General features: G+C 33.7%; 1 protein-coding gene across 1 annotated transcript; it reads left to right on the top strand.

Moving 5' to 3' along the window:
• The first annotated feature begins 761 nt into the window (after positions 1-761).
• DEFB114 (defensin beta 114) lies at positions 762-12,987 on the top strand. Its single transcript, XM_055329877.1, has 2 exons — positions 762-819; positions 12,842-12,987. The coding sequence occupies exons 1-2, from the start codon at positions 762-764 to the stop codon at positions 12,985-12,987; spliced, it is 204 nt and encodes a 67-aa protein (XP_055185852.1).
• The last annotated feature ends 5,846 nt before the right edge of the window (positions 12,988-18,833 follow it).

The raw sequence follows: 18,833 nt of genomic DNA, 5'->3' as shown, positions 1-18,833 counted from the left end.
CCAAAAGATACATTTTGTGGTTGCCAAGCAAGGACAAAATATTAAGCTAGACTGAATCCCTATGTTAATAATAAGCAAAAGATCTAAAAAATAGAGAGATTGCAATGGGAAATTATTTCTATTCATTGCAAGGTCTTTTCAATATTTATTGTGTGCTTATATTACTGTGATAAAAAAATAAAATAAATGGAAACTAATTGGGCTGTTCTTGGAAAAGCAGATCTCCATAAATATTCAAGTTGCATCTTAAAAGAATAGTAAAAATTAATGACAAAAGTAAGGCTTAGTATCTGTCCTTTGGTAAATGAATAATTTGGAGAAATCAATGGGAAAAATGGGTATAAGTAAGAATTCGGGATGTATGGACATATTGATGACATTAGCATGTCAAATTAGTGACTAGAGTATAATTTGAAAAGTAACATGGTAATGTTCAATATTTCTCTTAAACCTACTCCTTGCATGTCCATTGTGTCAATGGTTAATTGATCACCATAGATATAATAATCTCATGTATGCAGCTATCTTCCACAAAGAGTTTCCTCTCTAAAGATCAATAATTTCAAGTATTTTCAATTAGGGCAATTCCACCCACAGCCCTAGTCAATGGTGCAGAGACAAGTACACCAAATTAAAACAATTTCCGGATAAAGTCTTTCTTTTATTGGGAAACTATAAATAGTAAACGTCTCTGGGCTTTTTGGAAAGTGTGCTAGTCTTTAGATTTGTTACCCAATCTTTCAGGAGCTTCTTTCTGCAGAATGAAGATCTTTTACTATCTCCTCCATTTTCTGTGTTATGTGACTTTCATCCTACCAGGTAAAATAGATGCTTGTTTATGTGTAAGATAGAGCTTCTAGCTAAAAATACAAACATCAGATTATTAAATAGAAAATGCAGTTTCTTAACATAATCAAATTAATCAATTAAAGAATCTGTTTCTTTAATTGTGTTGAATCTCAGTTTCCTCATTTAGAATAGTGTTATACTAATGTACTCAACTCATTTTCTTTTAAAGATGTAATCTATTTATTTGAGAAAGAGAAAGAGAAAGAGAGGGAGGGAGCATGAGCAGGAGGAGGGGCAGAGGGACAAGCAGACTGTCCATTGAGTGCAAAGCCAGAGCTAACAAGAGATTGATCCCAGGACTCTTAGGTCATCTTCTAAGCTGAAATCAAGATTTGGATGCTTAACCGACTGAACCACCCAGGTGCCCTCCAACTCTTTTTGAAAATTAATATGATTTAGCTCGATACTCTGGCTTTTTTAGACCTTGATTGTTTCAGATATTTAAATTATTTTTAAAATATAATTTTAAAATGTATTTCTAAAATTCAGAAATGAAGATGTCATAATAAATTAGGTCCAGGAGGGGGACCTGGATTGCTCAGTTGGCTGAGCATTTGACCCTTGTTCATTTGACTAAGGTCATGGTTTCATCAAGGTCCTCTGATCAAGCCCTATGTTGGGCTCTGAGCACAGCAGGGAATCTGCTTCTCCTTCTGCCTCTCCCCCTGCTCCAATGCTCTCTCTTTGTCTCTCTCTCTCTCTCAAGTAATTTTATAAATCAATCAATCAAGCAAGCAAGCAAGCCCGGGGAAGATGAATGATTGAGAATAATAGTACATATTTCTTGAGATATCAATAATAGAATCTACAAAATGATCCAGGTTATAGTCTCAAAATATGGTAGGCATTTAAAGTTGGAATAAAATGGCAAATGAAGAAATAGTATCACAAAAAATTCTTTGTTGAGTTAGTTAATACATTAGTAAAGAAATTCAGCCATGTCTTTATGAATCGAAAGTATTCAAAATATAGTGCAATTAAATGTATAATGTGATTTTATGATATTCTTGAGAGACTTATCCTCTGAGGCAATCCAGGCTCTCTAACAATGAAGATGTAAATTGATACCCAAAAGTCTTCTAATTGAGACTAGAAAGTTGGGAATTCAAGAGGTACAAATGTAACTGAATTCCAACTTAGAAGGTCTAGATTTTCTTACTAGCTTCCTACTTAATAACATGTGAACTTTGCCCCTCAGAGAATTTAAATGATTTGCCAAAGTCTTTAACAACAAAAAGAATATAAGCAGAATCAATAACAACCACAATCTTAAAAAATAAAAAGTCTGATATAAAATATTGTGCTTATTAATTATATGAACCTCAAAAGACCACAATTAGGATTTAGCGCAATAATGTACCAGTAGGTAGCTCTATGAACTGAAAATTAGTCTACCAATTTAGGTACTCCTATAATTTTTATAGTTGCTGATGTTATAGTTTATTATTATTATTATTATTATTATTATTATTTTTAAAGGTTTATTTATTTTAGAAAGAGAAAAAAAGAAAGCATGCATGTGAGGTGATGGGGGAGGATGTTGAGCAGCAGGAGAGGAAGAGATAGTCTTAAGCAGACTCCGTAATGAGCCCAGAGCCTGACATGGGGCTTGATCATGTCCCTGATCATGACCTTAACTGAAATGAAGAGTCAGAGGCTTAACTGACTGTGATACCCAGGCACCCCAGATGTCATAGTTATTATTAATAATGAAAGGGAACTGAGGAAATGAGGAACTAAGATATGGGCAGATGTTGAAGCACATGGTGCTAGTGTGTCAATCAATAACCATGTAACACTGAGTGGCTATGATATACTGAACACAATGCTGGACACTAAGAAAACAGAAAATAAAGACACAGTAATTCTCTAGGCATGCTTAAAAGCTAGTTGAATAAACTCAAATAAGTCAATGAATGGAGGTTTGTAGAAACACACTTTAAATAGTACAAATGATGAAATTGTGGCATGGCAATTATGGAGGTTTGGGAAAATGTCCTGAATTCTCTGATGAAGAGCTTTGAAACTGGGGATAAGACACTTATATTTAGACCTTGGAAAGTGAGAGAAAGAAAGGGAAGACAAGAAGTAAATATGCATGTCTAGCAGGTGCCAAATCCCATCTCCTAACTTCACACGTAGATAGCAAATCTGACCTTCCAGATAACAGTATGAGACACTGGTTATCTCCTTTTTCTATAGAAGAGGGAAAAGACATCAAAAGGGAGAGTTTTTCAAAGTCACACTTATTATACTATGTGTGATAAGTGGAATATAAATACTGGAATACAAGAGCCTAGCATATTTGTTCTTTATATTTAATCATGCTTTCTATAGAAGGCACTGAGGCTAACGTACAAGCAGAATAGATTTGGTCAAAAGCAATGAGGGCACATGGGAATATAGCTGTGCTCCAGATATGTAGGGTCTATACCATTAAATTCTACATTTGTTGAGCATTGCAGAAAACTTTAAATAATGCAATGAAGACACTTAGTGGTGTATGAATATGACTACAAATTTTCCTTTACCTTTTGATCATTCAAACAGATACTGAGTTATAATGTGTCCTAAAATGGACAGAACATTGTATATTTGTCCTTTGCTGGACCAAAAAAAAAAAAAAAAAGGAAGGCTGATACAAAGGATCAGAGTGCGTGACTTTGAAGAAGTTCATAGAGGAGAATATATCAGTTGCACAGTTGTTTGGTTTGGTTATTGATAGAACCTTAAAGTTATTAAAGAAAGCAATACAAAGTGTTTAATCTAAGTGGATACTTTTTGAAATGTAAGAAGAGTGATCCAAGCAGAGGGATACCATGCTGGAGAGGTAAGTTACTGAAAATTGACAAAGGAACAATATTGACAATGGCTAAAACATGACAATGAACAATAGTTTAGGCAGTATTTTAGCACAAGCAGAAATAATCCATTGAGATCTGAGACTCCTTTGTAGTTGTGAAGCTTTAATTCTCTTAACTGTACAGTGGAATGGTAATTCCATTAATTTTATAAGGTTTTGCAAAGATTCAGAGATAATGTAAGCAAAATGTTTATCACATTCAATGTCATAATGCAGTATTTCAAGAAATGGAGAATGAGAATTAGAAGTAGAAAACACAAAACAAGGAGAGGAAGTAGTTGAGAAGGATTACAAGCTAGTATCCATGTATAGCCAGTTGCTAAGATGCTCAGAATGGACCTTAAATGGTAGAAACATGATGGCCTTGGAAACTTTATGATATAATGCATGGTGCATGGGAGGCCAGATCTAAAATAGCAGAGGAGAGACATTCACTTGTGTTGAAATGTTGGTGGGAAGACAGTATCAGTCCCAGTGCTCTAGATTTAATTAAATTTAAAATCAAGTCAATTTGGTTACTGGAGAATTACAATAAAATGTTGGGAGAATAGTAGAGTTCATAAAAATAAATAACCTCTTCCAATTGGCCAGGATTTCACTGATTAGCTAAGTAACTTCACAACTGATCCAGAAAGATGCTGACAAATGAACACATTGTTAATGCCTCTCTTGTGGCAATGATTAGTTTGTATTAATTAATTTGCATGAGTTAAGTTAATTTGCAAATTAGTCTTAAAATTTTTCTATATTTTCATCCTCCTGATACAAATAATTGTATCCTCTTCAATATCCTTGAATAAGCTAAGGAAAAATAAAACACAAATATTAATATCTTAGAACATTTTATGATTTTTACATGATGATACATCATCATGAAGTATCTTCAGCAGTAAGAGATCCAGGTTCTAGTCATAAAATCAGAGATATGTGCAGCCTTTGCCAGCCTTTGCCATTATGGAGGTTTGGGAAAATGTCCTGAATTCTCTGATGAAGAGTTAGAATAAAAAAGAAAAGATAAGATTGAGAAATAAATAAGAAATAAAAAAGAAAATAAAAATAAAAATTTGGGAAATAAAAAAGAAAAAAAGATTTAATTCTAAGTTCTGAATAAGAGGTTGGTAAGAGATGAAGAACAGGAAGTGAATTAAATTCCCAGTTATTATCCAGTAACTTTGAGTTAAGGCATCAAAGTCAAGGGAACTGACATATAACCCCATATGAAGGAGCTAAAATTATTTTATTTAAATCTGTCTAAGGTAAATTTTTTCCTACATTCAGGTTGCAGCGTGGAAACCCACTTATAAGCATATATACAGTATATTGTTAAGTATGTATTACTCATGATTCTTGTATGAATTATCTTCATAGAACTCTATTTTGTCATTCAATCCTCAACTTACAATTTTCACATCTTCAGGTTTCTCCATACTCATAAAATACTTACAGGTGCTAGAGACAACCAGCTACCAAAAGCAGTATCTAATTTGAGACAATATCCAGATCTGTTGAGTGTTTCTCACAAGTCAGTTTCCAACTTTTTCAATGTAGAGACCACGGATTGCATATTTAAAATGCAAATTCTGGTTTGGAACAATTTAAGATTGAACCGTGGGTTAAGCATGTATTAGATTTGCAACCTTGGGCAAATTATCTGGTCACTCAAGACCTCAGGTTTTTATCTGCATCTACCTCAAAGTTGTATGGCAGTTAAATAAGATAATGTATGCAAAATATTCAAAACAATACCTAACACACAGTAGGTTTTCTATGAAGGAAATCTATTTGTTTTATTATTAGTGTTTGAACTTAAACTTGTCGTATTCTCTTTCAACTCTAGGATGAGAATTGTACTACTTTGTCTGACTGGTTCATGTTCTTTATATACTCCTGTTCACTTGAATAACCCTTACTCATTTTTTAAGATTTACATTTTCCTATCACTCTTCCATGATACAACGTATGACAATGAGCAAATACTTATCTGTTCACATATTGTACCTAATATATTTCTCTATCATGGTACTTATTTAATCTCTCTCTCTCTCTCTCTCTCTCTCTCTCTCTCTCTAGAGCCCTCTCTCTTTTTTCTCATGCCTGTGTATTTATCTCTTTGGCTTAATGTTTTGCTTTACCGCCAGAAAAAGTCTACTACCTGGTTTAAAAGTTGTAGTCAATAATGATTTAATTTCAACTACAGTCTTTTGTTCACCATTAATTAATAACAGTTTTTAATTTGTGAGAAACTATTATGTTACAGGCACTGCTGTACATTTGTTTATATGTTTTTTTTTGATTTTTTATTTTATTTTATTTTTTTTATAAATTAATTTTTATTGGTGTTCAATTTACCAACATACAGAATAACACCCAGTGCTCATCCCGTCAAGTGTCCCCCTCCGTGCCCGTCACCCATTCACCCCCACCCCCCGCCCTCCTCCCCTTCCACCACCCCTAGTTCATTTCCCAGAGTTAGAAGTCTTTATGTTCTGTCTCCCTTTCTGATATTTCTCACACATTTCTTCTCCCTTCCCTTATATTCCCCTTCACTATTATTCATATTCCCCAAATGAGTGAGAACATACACTGTTTGTCCTTCTCCGATTAACTTACTTCACTCAGCATAATACCCTCCAGTTATGTTAACTCATCATATTTCATAGAGACTCTGTGAATGAGACCATTTTTTTTTTCCATTTACAGATGAAGCAACTAATGCTCATAGAGGTTACCCAAAGTGACATAGCTAGCAAATAACAGCACTAAAATTCAAGCTTAAAGTCCATGGCTATAAACTTAGCTTCCCTCTGCAGTTAGAAAGACTATCAACCTGTACCATACAAAATCTTTATTTTGAAAATTTAGTGATTTGTTTGTTCTACTTGATGTTAAAACTTTATTTTTTTAATAATAAATTTATTTTTTATTGGTGTTCAATTTACCAACATACAGAATAACACCCAGTGCTCATCCTGTCAACTGCCCCCCTCAGTGCCCGTCACCCATTCCCCCCTCACCCCCGGCCCTCCTCCCCTTCCATCACCCCTAGTTCGTTTCCCAGAGTTAGGAGTCTTTATGTTCTGTCTCCCTTTCTGATATTTCCCACACATTTCTTCTCCCTTCCCTTCTATTCCCTTTCACTATTATTCATATTCCCCAAATGAGTGAGAACATACACTGTTTGTCCTTCTCCGATTAACTTACTTCACTCAGCATGATACCCTCCAGTTCCATCCACGTTGAAGCAAATGGTGGGTATTGGTCGTTTCTAATGGCTGAGTAATATTCCATCGTATACATAAACCACATCTTCTTTATCCATTCATCTTCCTATGGACACCGAGGCTCCTTCCACAGTTTGGCTACTGTGGACATTGCTGCTAAAAACATCGGGGTGCAGGTGTCCCGGAGTTTCATTGCATCTGAATCTTTGGGGTAAATCCCCAACAGTGCAATTGCTGGGTCATAGGGCAGGTCTATTTTTAACTCTTTGAGGAACCTCCACACAGTTTTCCAGAGTGGCTGCACCAGTTCACATTCCCACCAACAGTGTAAGAGTGTTCCCTTTTCTCCACATCCTCTCCAACATTTGTGGTTTCCTGCCTTGTTAATTTTCCCCATTCTCACTGGTGTGAGGTGGTATCTCATTGTGGTTTTGATTTGTATTCCCTGATGGCAAGTGATGCAGAGCATTTTCTCATGTGCATGTTGGCCATGTCTATGTCTTCCTCTGTGAGATTTCTGTTCGTGTCTTTTGCCCATTTCATGATTGGAATGTTTGTTTCTTTGGTGTTGAGTTTAATAAGTTCTTTATATATTTTGGAAACTAGCCCTTTATCTGATACGTCATTTGCAAATATCTTCTCCCATTCTGTAGGTTGTCTTTTAGTTCTGTTGACTGTATCCTTTGCTGTGCAAAAGCTTCTTATCTTGATGAAGTCCCAATAGTTCATTTTTGCTTTTGTTTCTTTTGCCTTCGTGGATGTATCTTGCAAGAAGTTACTGTGGCCAAGTTCAAAAAGGGTGTTGCCTGTGTTCTCCTCTAGGATTTTGATGGAGTCTTGTCTCACATTTAGATCTTTGATCCATTTTAAGTTTATCTTTGTGTATGGTGCAAGAGAGTGGTCTAGTTTCATTCTTCTGCATGTGGATGTCCAATTTTCCCAGCACCATTTATTGAAGAGACTGTCTTTCTTCCAGTGGATAGTCTTTCCTCCTTTATCGAATATTAGTTGACCATAAAGTTCAGGGTCCACTTCTGGGTTCTCTATTCTGTTCCATTGATCTATGTGTCTGTTTTTGTGCCAGTACCACACTGTCTTCAGTGGAACAATCCACAAAAACAAGGACTGAATAGATATCATGATGTTAAAACTTTAAACTATAAAATTCTAGTAGTCTGTTTCACATAGCAACCTGATGTTAAAATATACTATAAAATTATAACACTTTTTTCATATAACCTTTCCCACACACTGAGGGGGACAGATGGACAAAAAAGAAAAAAAAAACACAAAACAATTGCTTAAGAGTATTATAGAGTAAATAAGTCAATTAAAAGTTATACTTAAAAAAAATCAAGTTGGGGTCAACCTCTGAGGAAACTCTTCTCCCTAAAAGCATCTGACCATTCTTAAAGACACAGGAAAGAAGTTGAATAGCAGAAATCTGATAGCATTGTGGCAAGATCATAATTCAGAGCCTGCAAAGGAAGGAGAACTATGGAAATACTGGTGTGCTTTGGCTGAGGATGCAAAAAGCTACGAGCTAGATCTAAATTAAAAGGATCTTAGTCCATCTGTTCCAGGAATTAATACTACTGGACTTTTTTACACTTTTACATTATCTCAAATTCTATAATGGTTTAGGATTATCCAGGAAGTTTGGTTGGTAGTTCTAACCACCAGCAAGAAACAATAATAAATCATTCTGGAGAAAGATAACAGTATTCCAGACCTCAAGCTATTTCCTCATCTTTCATTAAATATATATGTGACAAAAATAATCAGGAACAAATGAAAATAGGACTACCCTATCAAAAATCAAAACCAGCACACAAGAAAGGGGATTAACAAGGGATCCAGATAAGGAAGTTACCAGACCTAGATAGATTTTAAAATAACTGCACTTAATTTATTTAAATAATGAAAAACAAAAGTAAAAATTTAGCATAGAAGTGAAGACTACAACAAAGAGCAAAAATAAAATTCCAGAACTGAAATATTTATAAAGTAAAATTAAATACATAATGAATGTGTCAGACAATAGTTTTTACAAAATCGGTGAGATATTTAATGATGACAAAAGATGAACCAGAAGAAAATATTTGAATGAAACAAGAGAAAATTAGAGGTTGGAAAATAGGAAAAAAGTTGAAGGAGGGAAGGAAGGATGAAGGAAGAAAGAAAGGTAAGAAAAGAGGAAAGAAGAAAGGAAGGAAGAAAATTTGGAAGGAAGAAAAAACAGTAAACTACTAAAACAAAACAAAACAATAAAGCAAAGCAAAAGTTAAAGAAAACAGCAGATCACTTTCAAAGAGTCAGATATTAAACTGAAAGCTGAATTCTCAAAACAACAATAACAACAAAGAAAGAAGTCAGAAAACAAGGTAGTGATATATTCAGAGTCCTGAAAGAAAACAACTATAATCTAGAATTCTGTATCAAATAAAAATACCCTTTAGGAGTGAAGATAACAAAAGAATATTCTCAGTGAAATAAAAACAGAGAATTCAACATCAGAACTCCTATATTAAGGGGAATTTTTAAAAGCATTATTTGGCCAGAAAGGGAATGGTTTTCTTTATGGAAGCTCATAAAAATAGATAAAAAATAAGCAATGATTTTTTTACAAGACTTTGGTAAGTTGAAACTTCTAGCACAAACAATGAAAAAAAAGATAATATAACTACACAATAGTAAATGAGATGATGGAATTATAAAAAATAACCAATATATAGAAAAGAAGACAGGAAAAATAATGGGATATATTTCATCCAATATATTTTACTATTATAAATATTAATGTAAAATTTAAAAATAAGAGTGAATCTTTTGAATGTAGTGTAAGTTTATATGAGAAATATCTAATATATGAGAAGATAGAAATTATAAAATCTAAAAGATAGGAAAAGATATAAAAATCCAACAAAAACATAATGAAGTAGTTATATTAATATTATATAAAGAAGACAGTAAGAAAAAATCACATTACTAGAGACAAAGAATGATTCATAGCAATAAAAGGTTCAACTCAACAAGATAATATTGTGGCCATAAATTTAATGCAACAAATAACTTAGTCTTGAAATATATTTAAAAAATGACGAAAACAAGGAACGTCATAGTAATAGGTGATGATAACACACCTTAGTTACACAGAAAACAGGAAAACAAACAATCTAAATGTAAGAATAAAGAAGACATAGACATTAAGATTAACAAAAGTCAACCTAATTCAAAGAAGAAGTATCAATGAGAATTAGAAAATATCATCATCTGAATGGTAATAAAAATGAGATAACACAAAGCTCATGGCACACAGCTCACAGTAGTGTTTACAGGAAAATTTATACCATTACTTTCATATATCTGAAAAGAACAGTGTGGTATTGATAAAAGAATAAATAAATAGGGATGCCTGGGTGGCTCAGTGGTTGAGTGTCTGCCTTTGGCTCAGGTTGTGATCCCAGGATCCTGGGATCAAGTTCCATATCAGGTTCCCCACAGGAAGCCTTCTTCTCCCTCTATCTATGTCTCTGCCTCTCTCTGTGTCTATCATGAATAAATAAATAAAATCTTTAAAAAAAGAATAAACAAATGGATCAATGAAACAAGACAGAGAGCTCAGAAATAGATCCTTATAAATATAGTCAACTGATATTTGACAAAGAAGCAAAGGCGACATAATGAAGAAAAGATAATCCCTTCAACAAATGATGTCAGAACAAATGGACATCCACATGTGAGAAAAGTGAATCTAGACACAGACCTTACACCCTTCACAAAAAAATAGACTTGAAATGGCTTGTAGACCTAAATGTAAAATGTAAAATGAAAAATTATAAAACTCCTAGAATATGACATAGAAGAAAACCTAGATGTCCTTGGGTATAGCAATGACTTTCTGGATACAAAACAAAAGGCACAATCCATGAAAGAAAGACCTGATAAGCTAGACCTCATTAAAATTAAAAATTTATTCCCTAAGAAATATAGTGACAAAATAATGAGATGACAAGCCACAAACTGGGAGAAATAGACACATGTGATAAAAGACCATTACCCAAAACATACAAAGAACTTTTAAAACTCAACAATAAGAAATCAAAACAAGATAAAAATGAAAGTGCCAAAGACCTTAATAGACCATCTCACCAAAGAAGCTATACAAATGGCAAGTAAGCATATGAAATGATACTCCACATCATATGTCATCAGGGAAAGGGAAAGTAAAACAAATGAGAGAACCTTTCATAAATATTCAGGCAATTAAAATGTGGAATGACAAAACCAAATTGTGGTGAGTATAAGAAGTAAAGGGAACTCTCATACATTGTTGGTGAGAATGAAAAATGTCGCTTTGGAACACAGTTTGGCAGTTTCTTATAAAACTAAACATAATGGTACTGTATCACACAGCAACTGAGCTCCTTGGTATTTACTCAAAGCAGTTGAAAACTTTTGTCCACCCAAAATCTTTCACATGAATGTTTATAAGCAGCTTTATTCATAACTCCCAAACTTGGAACCATCCAAGATGTTTTTCAGTTAGGTAAGTACATAAATCAACTGTTTTATATCCAGACAATGGAATGTTAATTAATGCTAAAACGAAATGAGCTATCAAATCATGAAAAGACATGCAACGACTTTAAATTCATATTACTAAGTGAAAGAAGCTCAAAACACTGTACAATATGATTCCAATTATATGACACTCTTGAAAAGGCAAAACCATGAAGGCAATAAAAAAGATAATGATTGCCACAGGAGTAAGGGAAGACATAATAAGCAGAGCCCAGAAGATTTTTAGGACACTGAAAATACTTTGTATGATATTATAATAACATATATTTAATTATACGTTTACCCAAACCCATAGAAATGTACAACACAAAGAATGAACCATAATGCAAACTATGGACTTGAGTGGTTCTTTTTTTTTTAAGATTTTATTTATTTATTCCTGAGAGACTCAGAGAGAAAGAGGCAGAGACACAGGCAGAGGGAGATGCAGGCTCTATGCAGGGAGCCCGATGTGAGACTCAATCCCGGGTCTCCAGGATCACACTCTGCGGCTGAAGGCGGCGCTAAAACCAATGACCCACCGGGGCTATCCAACTTGAGTGGTTCTTATGTGTTAATGTAGGTTATGCTCTGTAAAAAATGTACCCTTCTGGTGGATGATGGTTGACAGTGGGAAAGGTTATGCATATACAGGGGGAGGAAGTATATAGGAAATCACTATATCTTCCTCTCAATTTTTTTGTAAATCTAAAACTGCTCTAAAAAACAAAACCTCTAAAAACATTTTGAAGAGAATTCATGAATTCTTCCAAAAGATTATACAATAATATAATAAGCAAAAATATGAACAATTAAATGAAGAAAAAACAACTGTTCAAAACAAATACCAACAGCATAAAAATTAAAATCGCAGTGTATCCCATTTTATTTAGGAGCAAAATTTACATATATTGTTGGTGCAATATAAAAATTAATAACCCTGGGATCTAATTTTTTCTAAAATTATCCTAAATATGTATCATATAAATATTAAAATATATACTAAAATTTACTTATCATAATCTCCAAATATTAAAACTTTAAATATGACCTAATTGAAAAATTAGATGAACTATCATATATTTCAAGGGAATATTATGTACCTCTAAAAAATTTGTGGATCTTATTGAGAAAAATAATGTATGGCATAAAAATGTAATATATATTAATTTAAAACATGTTTAAATGTTGTATATGTATATGGAAATATGTAATACTTTAGTGTCTTCTTATTTTTGGCATTTTCTAAGTTTATTACAATGTATATGTAGAACTTTTTGTAATAAAAAATAATATGTTCTTAAATAAGAGATCACTAATGTTGGTTACTCTTCTTTTACTATAGCCACATGTACCTTGATAGATCCTGATCAGTGCTCAAACAAATTTGGTCACTGTAGAAGACGCTGCTTTAGAGGTGAAAAGCGAATTGATATATGTCTTTTACCAAATAAAATTTGCTGCATTGAGAGGTTATATGATGAAGACTAATCTTGAAAAGAAAGATGTACCTGTGACCAAAGGAGTTTGTACACCAGTGCAGAGAGGTATAGGAAGGTAATTAGAATTTCTGTAATAAATAAATATATATGCCAGTATTGATATCTTCCTCTGTAGATATTATGTATTCAGTGAAATGAGGAAGGACCTTTCTTATTGCCTCTAAATTAGAGGCTTTATGATATAGGCATATCTGGGATTAATTTTCTATCTTATGGATACCACCTTTGCCTCAATTTAGAACCACTTTGATCTGTCATGGTTTTCCTAAACTTACATAATTGAACATTTACGAACTTAACCATCACCTTATTAGAAATTTGATTCATGAAAAATTAATACCCATAGATTTATTTACCAATTGTCTTAATGTCATCATGGTATTGACATTGACAAATAGGAAACCTCAGTACAAGCTGAATGCATAAGCTACAGTACAGCATGGTGATACTCAATGGCTATTCCTTTCTTCTCTCCAAGTTCTATTCATTCAAAAAGGCATATTAACTGAATACTGTGTAATACTAATCCTATTAAACTGGATTTAAATACAATCTGAACTTTGACTCAATTCTAGACTCAAAACATTAGCCTGGCAGTTTTGTTCTTAGTCCTGAATGGAAAAATGCATAAAAATTTGTTATTTCATGCTCAGTATGAGACAGCACAAATTCTCTGTAATGATAAAAGTTGGGGGAAGAAAACATAGAGACTAGAATTTGTTTGCCAGATAAAAACAAAAGACCAAACAACCCTTTATCAATAGTCTACCAAGTTCCCAAACATCTTCGCTATTTTTTTTTTGCTAACTTAACAACTGGCCCAAAATAACTGCTTTTTAAAAATTTTGTTTTGTTTTGTTTTATTTTCACTAGATCTAGTGAACCTAGTGATGATATCTCCTTTCAACATCTTGTACCAGAAAAGGCATCATACACCCATTGGAGATTTAAGTGATGTGTACCTGACAAAAACAAACAAATAAAAAACTATAATTAATTCAAGTACAATGTCTGAGTTTGAGGCAAGGAGAGCCAAAGTCTGTACTTCTGCAGGATCAACAGTCAGATATGAGGATCAAATTCAAGAATTTGAAAAGAGAAGAAAGAAAAGGATAAAGAGCTCCAGGGACGTGAATGAGTTGTAAAAATTGAATGCAATAAGAAATAAGACAAAATTATTCATGATTTGCATTAAAAATCTTGAGGAAAGGGTTTTTGGAGGATGGTGGCAGCAACATAGTTGTTTAAAATAGAATGACTAGATAGTAATCCCAAAAATCCTAGAAAAATACACAACAAACTAGTAGGATACCCCCACGTACCTTATCATGTAAATTGGTGGAGGAAAAATATAGCAACAACTTAAAGGCCTTTGTGGAATCTATATTTGTGTGGGAGAAATCAGATGGAAGAAAAACCAATAGTCTTTTGATGCATCTGAGAAGACAACAAGAGTGCCAACAGCATTTGTTGGGAAAGACAGCAAACCAGTTTGATTACAGCACTATAACTGCTTCTCTCTTGGAACCACCTCCAGGTTTCAAGTAAACTGTGAAGGTTTGAGAATAATTATATTCTTTTCCTTTGTGTCTCCTGAAACCTATAATAGGCTGTTGGCCATATTATGTATTAATTAATAAATATTGGAAAATAATAAGACATTTAACCTAGACAATCCAACTTATTTCTTATCTGTCTTAAGCAGACAGCATTTTATTTTCAATTTTATTGTTTTGAATTTTATTTCTGGAAAACACAGAGTTAAGGAAGAAGGAATTTCAGGTTGTTATCCTAGGAGATTTGCTTATTGATTCATGTAATCTTGGACAAGTTACTAAACTAGCTCTCAGTTTGCTCATCTGTAAATGATAATAATAATATAAGTAAATAAATACAAAATTATAGGTACTATCTATGTTATTAATTCCCAATGGGAATTTCAAGTTTTATCCAGATATCTTCCAACCATTTAAGGTGGTCCTTAGATGCAGTTTATAGAAACACATTAAAATCTTTCTTTTAATTTCTATCATTCTGATATACCTAAGAGTTTTCCTCTACATGGTGGTGAAAATGGATATGATAAAAAAATAATCATACTCTTGACGCCAAATGATGTGCTGGGAACAGAAAGTGAGGATATGACTTGCATTCTTGCATGCCAGGGATTACCCAAAGTTTTGCTTTTGGGTAACTGGAAAAATACAGTTGCCATTAAATGAGTTGGGAAAATGTGGGAGGTGTAAGTTTGGTGAGAGTGTACATATCAGAATCTCAGTTTGGGCACATTTGGCTAGGTATTTAGTTGGAAAGATTGATTAGTCATTTGGGTGTTTGTTTAATGTTAAAGAGAGAGGGTTCAGGCTACAGATAAAAACTTGGAATCATCAACTTCCAGATGCCATTTAACATTGACTGAAATCACCTTGTAAAAAAATAGAGATAAAATTTCCTGGAGTAATCTTTATATTCTTGGGATGTCAAAGTCCAAAGATTGATAAGATGAGAAACCAGTGTAAAAGACTAAGAAATGACAAGAAAGTTAGGAGAAAACTAGGTAATATGGTGTCCTAACATGCCTCTCAGAAGAATGAATGAAAGAAAGAAAGAAAAAAGAAAGAAGAAAGAAGAAAAGAAAGCGAAAAAATGCCAATTAAAATAAAAACAAAGAAATAGACAGTGATTTAGCACAAGCTAAGTCTCTGAAGTCTTTGAAGACCATTACTAGAGCAATTTCAGAGCACAAAAGGCAAAAACCTATTTTAAGAGAGAACGAGAGGATAAAATTTAAAAGAAAATATAGAAGATTATTTTAAAGAGTTTGGAAATAAATTGAACAAAGGAAACGATGTGGTAGCTAGAGGTCAAATGGTATCAAGAGGTTTTTTCAATATTTATAATTGGAAACATTTTTTAAACACTACAAAATATCTAATGGAAATCAACAAAATGAAAGGGCAATGTATGGAATGAGAAAAAATATATGCAAGCCATCTATATAAGGGTTAATAGCCAAAATATTTAGAGAATGTATGCAACTCAATTGCAAAAAACAACTTGATTAAAAATTGGGCAGAGGCACTGAACAGGTATTCTCTTAAAGAAGACATACAAATGACCAACAAGTAAGTAAAAGGAGATGCTCAACATCACTTATCAATAGGGAAATTCAAATCAAAACCACAATGATATATCACCTTACACTCTATGGAATGACAAGTATCAAAAAGACAAGTGATAATAAGTCGTGGCAAGGATGTGAAGAAGAGAATCCTGTGCACTGCTGATGGGTATGGGAATTGGTACAAACACTGTGAAAAAGTGTGGAGATTTCCCAAAAGATTAAAGTAGAATTACTCTATGACCCAGAAATCTCACTTCTGTGTATATATCCAAAGAAAATCAAAATAGGATTTCAAATAGATATCTGCACTCCCATTTTCATTGCAGCATTATTCACAATAGCTAAGATATAAAAGCAATCCATGTGTTCACCTATGAATAAAAGCAAAAAGATGGATAAAGACCGTGTAAATATTCATTCATTCATTCATGCATTCATTCATTCATTCATTTATATCAGACCTTGTGCTGGGAGCAGAGGATCCTGTGTGGGTTTCACATTCTAGCAGGAAGTAAAGCCATCCACCACTTACACATAGCAGGAGTGTGAAGGCTCGGAACAGAAAAACTGGTGAGTGAAGTTGGTCCATGATGGGGTTCTTATCTGAACAGAAGTTACAATGGGGAAAAAGATCATCTCTGGGACAAAGGGAGGCCTGAAAGATGAGAAAAAGTTATTTCAATATTATGGCTGCACAAGAGAAAGCGCCAAGGAGAGGGGAAAGTCACATTCAGTGCTGCAGAGTTGAGGAAGTACACAAGAACCTGAAAATTATAGAAATATGGTGGCAAGATGAGCAACTAGAAGTGCCTTGGGGCTAACTGGGAAGACTTGAGAACCACAAGAAGCTCGGTGTTTCCTGAAGGGCAGTAGGAATGTTTGGTCATGCCCAGAGTATAAATACACAATGGACTATTATTCAGCCACGAGAAATAAGAAAATCCTGACACTTGGCACAACATGGATGGATCTTGAGGGTATTATGCTAAGTGAGATGAGTCAGAAAAAGACAAACACTGTGTGATCTCACTTATATGTGGAATCTAAAAAATCCAAACTAATAGAAACAGAATGGTGTTTGCCAGGGGCTAGGAGATGGGAGGAATGGAGATGTTTGTTAAAATGTACAGACTTCCAGTTATAAGATGAATGAATTCTGGGGCTTCAAAGTACAGTACAGTGGCGATAGTTAACAATACTGTAGTATATACTTAAAAGTTGCTAAGACAGTAGTAATAGATCCTAAGTGTTCTCACCATACACATAAAAATTAGCTAAATGAGGGATAGAGGTCTTAACTAATCCCATTGTGGTAATCATTTCACAATATGTATGTGGATCAAATCATCACATTTTATATGTTAACTTTCACAAAGTTACTTTTCAAATATATCTTGGTAAATCTAGGAAAAGCAATATAACATTGATGGTGGGATGGAAGCTATATTGGCTGAATGTGCTCACATTCATGTTAAACCTAGAAATCTAGATCGCCAGTCTTACACTTTCACTTTTACCTTCTTGGTATCTCTTCAAATCTTCCACGTGCTAAAGGAAGATTTCTTTCATGGTCCCATATCACTGTTCTATCTATATATTCTACATCAGAATAGAAATATGATGTGATCCACAAATACAAGCTATATAAAAAATTAATGAAATATTTTATATTATTTTTGCATTAAGAACTCAAATTCCAGTCTGTATTTTATAGTGATCATACATTTGAGTTGGAAATAATTACATTTTATATTCTCCATAGCTTTGGGGCACCTAGGAGGCTCAGTTGTTTAAGCACCAGACTCTTGGTTTCGTCTCAAGTCATGGAATCCAGTCGCATGTTGGGCTGCATACTCAACATGGAGTCATGCTTGTCCCTCACCCTCTGCCCCTGCTCCACTCACATGCTCTCTCTCTCTCTCTCTCTCTCTCTCTCTCAAATAAATAAATATAATATTCAAAATAAATAAATTAAAAAGTCCTGCATAGCTTCATTGTGGCAAGTGGTTACTTTACGGGCAGCGTGGCTCCCTATCTCCTCTACTAAATTTCTACTAAAAATGCTAGGTTGCTCTTTCCATTCATTCACTCATAATTGTTGACACTAATTGTGTTTTAGAGTGGCAGCTCCTTTTGATTTTTCTCAATGGTGTAGTCTTAGTGGTGTAACATATAGAAGACACAAATGGCTTTGAAAGCATAGAGACTTCAATTTGCCACTCAAGAGTTGTGCTAAATTGGATAAGCTATTTGGTCTCCAAGGACCTCAGCTTTGTTAGCTGTGAAAATATGAAAAATCATGTTCTCTGGAGAGTTCCGTCGGGAGGGTAATTCTAAATGCACTAAATTCCAAATGTAGTTAAAAGCGCTCTGCAGATTATCTGACATGTAGCAGCGGCTCAAAAGTATGAGTTTCCTTCCCTCTATACATCATTTTAAACATGAATTTAACCACTCTTCAGGACTCAACACAAAAATTCTTCCAGGTTTACAACATGTTATTTATCTTAGTTTGAACAATTCTCTTACAATGAAAACCTACAATTCCTGCCCCATTTTCTCTACCAGTATAATCACATTCCTTTAATGTTATGCAACATAGCTATTACTCTTGATGCTATTTTTCAAAGTATTTAGAAAAAATTGTTACATTCAATTATCTTTTATATGTCATTTTTCATATTATATTTGATTCATTTAATATTTCCTGA

This window comes from Nyctereutes procyonoides, unplaced genomic scaffold (genome assembly GCF_905146905.1).
Source record: "Nyctereutes procyonoides isolate TBG_1078 unplaced genomic scaffold, NYPRO_anot_genome, whole genome shotgun sequence".
Taxonomy (NCBI): Eukaryota; Metazoa; Chordata; class Mammalia; order Carnivora; family Canidae; genus Nyctereutes; species Nyctereutes procyonoides.
The sequence above is the reverse complement of the archived record's forward strand: the minus strand, read 5'-3'. Positions and strand labels throughout refer to the sequence as shown.

Bases quoted from the DNA above. Each gene is read 5' to 3' on its own strand.
- DEFB114 (XM_055329877.1), top strand. From the start codon at position 762: ATGAAGATCTTTTACTATCTCCTCCATTTTCTGTGTTATGTGACTTTC. The intron at 820-12,841 runs GTAAAATAGATG...CTTTTACTATAG, and splicing joins TGTGACTTTCATCCTACCAG to CCACATGTACCTTGATAGAT.